At 44.6% G+C, this 7072-nt stretch overlaps 1 protein-coding gene across 5 annotated transcripts in view; it reads left to right on the top strand.

Moving 5' to 3' along the window:
- The first annotated feature begins 85 nt into the window (after positions 1–85).
- ENPP1 (ectonucleotide pyrophosphatase/phosphodiesterase 1) overlaps positions 86–7072 on the top strand; it is a 58063-nt gene continuing 51076 nt past the window's right edge. For all 5 annotated transcript variants that reach the window (XM_010574687.1, XM_010574686.1, XM_010574685.1 and 2 more), the window contains exon 1: positions 86–279. In XM_010574687.1, the coding sequence (XP_010572989.1) occupies positions 88–279 (192 nt within the window). In that variant the 5' untranslated portion in view covers positions 86–87. The remainder of the gene's footprint in view (positions 280–7072) is intronic.

Below are 7072 nucleotides of genomic sequence, written 5' to 3'. Positions count from 1 at the left end.
CGGGACGGGGCGGGGCGGGGCGGGGCCGAGCCGCCACGCTATTAATAAGCGTGGCCGCGGCAGGCGGAGGGCAGCGCGGCGGGCAGCATGCAGGGCAACGGGCAGCGAGCAACGGCGGGGGAGGACCCTGAGGGTCACCTCGGCGGGATAGGGGCGGCTGACGGCGGGACGCCGGCTGCGGCCGCGCCCATGCTGCCGGCCATGGAGGTGGCTGAGGAGCCGGAGAAAGCTCCGGGCGGCAAGAGCAAGGACCCCAACACCTACAAAGTGCTCTCCCTAGTAAGGGCCGGGGCGCCGCGGGGGCCGGCGGCGGTTGCGGGGCGGGCGGTCTCGCCTGGGGCTCGCCTCGCCGGCGGGTGCGTGAGGAAGCGGCGCGGCTGAGGGCAGGTGTTTCGCCCCGCGGGCCTGGGGACGGGCAAGCCTCTCCCTGGCCCCTCGGGGGCGGGAGCGGGGCCCGTGGCGGGGCCTTCAGAGCCTCCCGGGGGGTCTGGAGCGGCGTCGGGAGGGGGGAGACCGCCCTCGGCACCAGCGGCTCCTCAGGGCGCCCGGGGCGGCCCCCGCTTCCCGCCTCAGGGCTTCGCTTCGGGCACGAGCGTGGGGCTTGCGCCTGTGTTACTGCCTGCAGGCAGCAACCTGCCTGGAAGGGGGGTTCATGCTTTTTTCAGTTGCTGTATTTTGCTCTTTTGACAGCGGTCAGGGTTGAATCGTCTCGATTCTTTTTTAGTATTAATGGTTGTCCCGTCTTCCGTCGTGTGGTTTTAGCTGTTTGGCGTAGGGGACACACCAGCGAAGACAAAACCAGGTTAAAACAGGAAAATATGGCTGGAAAGGCTAAAAAGACTTCGAGAGCCGAAAGGATGGTCGGAAGTAAAAAAACTTGCTTTTGTCACAGAATTTGAAGTACTGTGGACTGAAAGTTTGTCTCCAAGTGCTGCCTGGAGTCACTTTCGGCCCTGGTTCAGAGGCCCCAGTGGCCAAAGCCATTGTTAGCAGGTAGGTCACTTTCCAGTTTTAGCCATGCTGCTGTATTGTAATTGTCCTCCTTGTAGAGATGGGAAAGGAAGACCTTCCAGACTGCCTGGAGTGATCATTATGAGGCAAAAATCATTATCAAGGTGAAAGAACTGTGGCATTCTTGGAAGGAAGCTTCAGTGGAACTGCAGCAGACTTTTTATTACATATATATATCTCCATAAGTAGTCCTCCTTTAAATACATTAAAGCATAAGGATCAAGATGCTTTTCTAGATTTATCTATAGCTTTGTAATCTGGTTACTGTTTCACGTGAACGGCCCACCATATCATAGTGACTACATGTTGGTTCTACTTTCTGACCTATTGGGTGCTAAGTTGCATTTCCAAGTTTGTCAGAATACTATAAGAAAAATATCAAAACTCATGTAAAGGTCTATGGTAGTTTCCATGTAGAAGTTTTTTTGGGCAGCTATTCTGATGAAAAGTCACCTTAAATAAAGGTAGCGGTTTGTAGCTTGTTTCATTACTTTATTGTCTTCTGGGGAGGTTAGGTTGTGCCGTAAAAGCCATTGCAGTTGGATGGTGAAAACAGATCAGCTTTTTTCAGTCTTAGAAATAGGTAATGATAGTGGAAAATAGTCATGTACTATTCAAAACCTAATATTGTTTTTCTGAGTTTTTTAGGCTCTAATGCAACAAAATTATTAGAGATACATAGCCACTTAAAGACTGGAGTTGGGCACAAGTTAAAATGTTTGCAGGTACTTACTTCTGTGAATTAAGTCCTTATTTCCAAACCATAAGCTGCTCTCTGAGAATTGGCAAAACATTCATCCTGTGCTGGCTAAACTGTCAGAGTGAAATACCCACCATCTATACAGAAATAATTAAAAACTTCTAAATATAAACAACCATGCGCTATTCTTTTTAGCTACTGGAGACAGTGAGATCATTTAGAATATTCAGTGAGAACTTGAAAAACTTTCTGAATACTGCAGGTGATATTGGATTGAGTAAAAGAAGACTATGTTTAACCTAAACATCATGTTAGAAGGTAGAAAACTGGAATTGGAAATGCCAGTTTGTTCTTTCTCACAAGCCAATGCATTTATAATGCATTGATGATATCAACCTAATGTAAGAAATAAGTGAGCAGTCTTACCTGCTTGGTGTTTTGGGTTGGGCAGTGTGAAACTCTAACCATGACTAGACACAAGTAAACTCCCTTTGCCTGCATTTACCTTCCTTGTATGCACCGTTGCTTCCTTTATTTGGGCAGATAAAAAAACCAACTGGTTTCAGGTAAGTTTGTTGAATTTTTTGTAAAAACTGATGAGTGCATTTCTGGTGATTAGAAAATACTTGTATTACTTTTTTCATTTTTCTGGAAAGCACAGACTTGCTTGCATTCTCCTCTTCTTATCTGTGTGCCTGCCACCTGTAGATGTCTGCACAATTTGTGAACACAACCTTGATGTTCCCAGCTTCTGTCAATGAGCCAACCTTACCCAATTACAGAGTAACTGCAGAGTTCCCATGTACACAAGGTTGTACCGTGCGGGCTCTATGCATGGGTTTTCTTGGTTGCTCCAGAAGCCTCTGTGTTACATGGCAGTACCTAGTTGTTAACTGAATGTATGTTAGCTGAGGGAGGATGTAGGTAGACGAGGAAGTGGTATAGAGTCAGCTCCACTTCTAGCAGTGCTTGTTGTGGCAGGCGTAACTTTAAGTTCAGCTGTAGGTTTTCATACTGTGCAGGTCCCTCTTCTTGTTGCTGCTGCCCAGGGAGGATTCCCCAAATGGTGGGACAGGCCCACAGGGATTTACTGATCCATGGTGCCTCCTTAAGGCAATGGAATGAAAACATCCAGCTTTGAGTAATCATGAGATAAATGCATAAGAGGATTACTGTATGTAACTTCTGTTCACACCTTTTCATTTAGCATCTTCCCAACTTTCTGAGCTCGCGCCTTTGTCCCTTGAAGCCCAACGAGCTGCCTGTCTGTAGTCTCTCCAGGCTTACCCGCTGCTGATGTGTGACTGAGCAGCATGCTCCTGCCCAGGAGCAGTGGAACACTTGCTTAGGTTTGAGGTTTTCTATTCCAGCTTGCCAGTGACTCTCAGGCATTGCATTTTGGTCTGATTCACTCATTCCATTAAGATGAAATTTTCCATGCATTTATAACAGCTGAAACACTGAGGAAAAAAGTAACAAAATAGACAATGTTTCTTTTTGACAGTTTCAGGCTTTCTTTGTCAGAAGTGGAAAACTCATTTAAACTGACACTTTTGTTTGAAAATTTCTTGAGGAGTTTTTGCAACTTGGGAATTCCTGATTAGAAAAAAATTATCAAAAAATTCCAGGTGAGGTCCAGACTGAGACATTGAAAGTGTGTTAGTCTCCTCTAAAGAGTATCTCAAGCATTTCAGAGTGCATAAAGACAATAAATTGTGAAGTTTTAAAAAAATGCTGTCGTAATACACTTAAAAATATTTTGTAAGTCTGAGATTATTTTTTCCTTGTACTTTTTTTAATTAAGGCAGTCCAATCTTTTTTTTAAGACTAGTGTTTTATGCGTGTGCCAAACACTAAACAGTCCTTGGAAACTTTCTTTTATTCAATTGCCTTCTGCAATTTGTTGAGAGGGTAGCCAGAACTTGTACAATGCTTGTGAATTAAAACAGTTTTACTTAAATTAAGACAGTGTAACTCTTGGCATGTACTCCCAGAAGGCTGCTCTGTGTTTTACAGCTGGTTGCAGATGCAGTGAGAAGCAATCCAGGATATGTGGTTGCACTCCTGTAGGTTTGGTTACTTTTTCTTTTGGATGGTTGGTGAACTCTTTATCAGCCTGAGGATCAGACTAAGGCAGTGAGTGGGACAAGGCCTTGGAATCATCTGCAAACTGAAGCTGGTGAAGGATACCGTGATAAAGACGGCATCCTTGGGAGCCTCTGTGCTGATCTTGGTTGTCTTTTTATCTAGCAGTGAAAGTTGAGTGTGCTGGGCTATATCTAGGGAGCGGTAGAGAAAGAGAGGTTTTTTCTTTCTCTATACTCACCACTTGTTAGATCCCACCTGGAATACTGTGTCCAGGCTGGGGCCTTCCAGTACAGGAAAGATCAATTCAACTGGAGTGAGTTCAGCAGAGTGCCACGAAGGTGGTCTGGGGCTGGAGCTCTTCTCCTGTGAGGAGAGGCCAAGGGACCTGGGCTTGTTTAGCCTGGGGAAGAGATGGCTTGGCTGAGGAATACCTAACAGTAGCCTTCCCATACCTCTGAGGACATCATCAAGAAGATGGAACCAGGCTCTGTACTGATGTGCACAGTGGGAGAATGAGACAAGGGCAATAAATTGAAACAAAAGAGGTTCTTACTGGATGGGGGGGGGAATCACTGAGGATAATTAAGTGTTGGAACAGGTTGCACAGACAGATTGTGTTGTCTCCACCCTTGGAAGTTTTCAAGACTCAACAGCATAAAGCCCTGAGCAACCAGGTCTGAATTCAGTTTTGACCCAACTTTGGGCAGGAGATTGGACCAAAAACCTCCTTAGGTCCCTTCTAGCCTTTGATTAGATAAATCTGTTTCCAGTTATCCATTGGTCTCTGTATTAAGTTTAGTGTGTAAGATCTGAATCATAAACCCACATAAATCATAAATGAATGTCACGACCCCCCAGACTGGACAGACCAGGGAGTCATGTTTAATTTGAAATTCCCTCAGGCTAAATTAAGGTGAAATAACACCAAATGATCAGTTAAAGATTTTATTCATAACAGAAGCAAACTGAACTGGGGAGGCATGGTAGTAGGTGGCAGGGTTTCTCACAACAGGAATTGGCATAAGACTACTTCTGTAAACCATGTAACCCAGGGTAACTGTATGTCAATTCAGGGAATAAGGAGATCCCTCCCATTGAGTCATGAGGTTCAGAGCAGACCCCCTTGCTTTCTAGACTCCTCCTCAGAGAAGGGCCCAGGGGTGGCTGCATCCACTCTTAGTCCCAGACTTGGTCAACAGTTTTATGTCTTAAAGGGATGAGATGTAGGGATTGTGGAAAAGGAAAGAGAGAAGAAGACAGAGAAAGAAAAAAGAAGAGAGAAAGATTTTTACGGGTCCTGGGTCCAGTCAGCTGAGGGGTCCAGTCCTGGTGGGCTTTCGTACCTGGGGCTTCAGTTTGTGTCCTTTTATCATCCTTGCCCCTCCTTCGGGTGGGCACCCGAACTTGTCAGGCTAATGAGCAGTTTGTGAGCCTTTGGGCTTGGGGGTCGTTTGTGGAGTAACTTCTCCTTCCCTGCAGACCTGGCCATTGTTTGATCTTTGTATCAGAACAGCTTATCAGAACAGGGAGCTGCGCACCCTCCAGCACACCCTCCCCCTCCTGTTGCTGATGTGTGAGCTGATGGGCTTTTCACCTTGGTTCCCTGCTGTGCAGGGTTTGTCTTTAAGCAGAACTTGCCCCACCACAATGTTTAAGACATTAACTCTTTCAGTCTCTCACAATGAGTGAGATGGTCTTGGCTCAAGGGAAAGTATCTGCTGTCAATTAATATGTGCCATTGTTGCAGTCAGGAGAGAGTCTAAGTATAGAAGAGAGATCTGTTGGCTATCAAGATATTTTATATTAGAGTCCTGAAAGTCTTTCACTACTTTCTTCCAAAATAACCCATAGTTGCTGACTTTCTGCTCATACAGGGAAAGATGGGTGTGCTGTGTCAGGATTTTGGAGATGGCTATAGGTTTGTTTGGTTTTTTGTTTGGCTTGTTTTTAATTCCTCAACAGAGATGAAGGTGTGGAAATGACCTTTTCTTATGTAGGTGTCTAGAAGATAGCATGCCTGTTAGGTTGTTTTAACGGTGATGTTTTTCCTCCTAAATATGTTTGAGGATGCCCAAACTTTTGTATAGGTTAGTACTTTTTTTGGAATAATGCATTTCTATAATCTTTCTCCAGAAAAGATGTGAAATACCTATTTAATTATTTTATTTAATATACTTGTCAGCTTAGTCTTACTCTCTCTTCTACATCTGCTGTTGGAGAAGGAAACATGGGGAGCAATTAGAGAGCAGGTGAGAAATTAGTTGGAGTTGTTGTAGTGTGTTGGCCCAGACCCTTCAAAAGCTTGTTCTGCTCTTGGGCTCGGGCTCCTTAGGGGGGATGTGATCACTGGATGAACTCCTTTGTCTTCTGCCATTGCTGCTGTGTTGCTGCAATATGGTCTTGATTCCCAGGGGAAGGACTGCATAGAAAGCTTGGTTCCAGACTCAGATTTTCCCTCTGTGCTTGTCATACCCGCTTGGGAATTAACGTTAACTCATGTGAGGAGAGGAAAGACAATGACAGCAAAATGTTTGTGCCCAAACCTTGTGATTTGGAACATGGTTGTTGACTTCAGCCAACTTTGGCTTGGGTATTTTTTTATGGTTGTCAGTCAGTTCTGAAGCACTGAATTCAAGGACACTGTACTTTGTGCCTGAGTTTGGGAGACCCGGGCGCCACGTTCAGTCTTTAATCTTTTTTTGGCCCTCAGCAAATCATTCCGTTTCAGCCTTTTTTGTACTGTTTTGCTTTATGTGCCTTGCCTTTTTTCCTTTTTCAGTACAGAAAAGTAGTCCTTGCTGGAATTACTTGCTCCTGTGAGAGTGCTGGGTTGAGCTTAGATGGGACTTTCGTGTTCCAAGAAACTCCACACAGTTTAACAGTAATATTAAAGTAGCTGACTGTTAGGTGATTTAATTTTTTTTTAGCATCAAATGTCCTTTGGTGAAATATGAGGTAAAAAATGACAGTCACAGGATGGCCATAGTTTAAATAGACTTTGAAGAGCTTTTGGTTCAGAAATATTAAAGCAGTGTTTGGCCAATCTCCAGTATTTTAATATTTTGTAGGAAACACTATTCCAATGCTTGGAAACAAGGGTGTTTTACAGTAAGTGTCTTGCTTGTCTTCCATCAACATTACAGCTCTCCAGCTCCAATGGTGGCTTGTTTTGAATTCTGCAGACACAGTAAAAATTTGTATTTGACAAAAGATTGATTTTTTTTTTAATTGCATTTGCTGTTGATACTGCTTAAATGCATCTAATTACAATAC

This window comes from Haliaeetus leucocephalus, unplaced genomic scaffold (genome assembly GCF_000737465.1).
Source record: "Haliaeetus leucocephalus isolate CR32 unplaced genomic scaffold, Haliaeetus_leucocephalus-4.0 Scaffold450, whole genome shotgun sequence".
NCBI lineage: Eukaryota > Metazoa > Chordata > Aves > Accipitriformes > Accipitridae > Haliaeetus > Haliaeetus leucocephalus.
The sequence above is the reverse complement of the archived record's forward strand: the minus strand, read 5'-3'. Positions and strand labels throughout refer to the sequence as shown.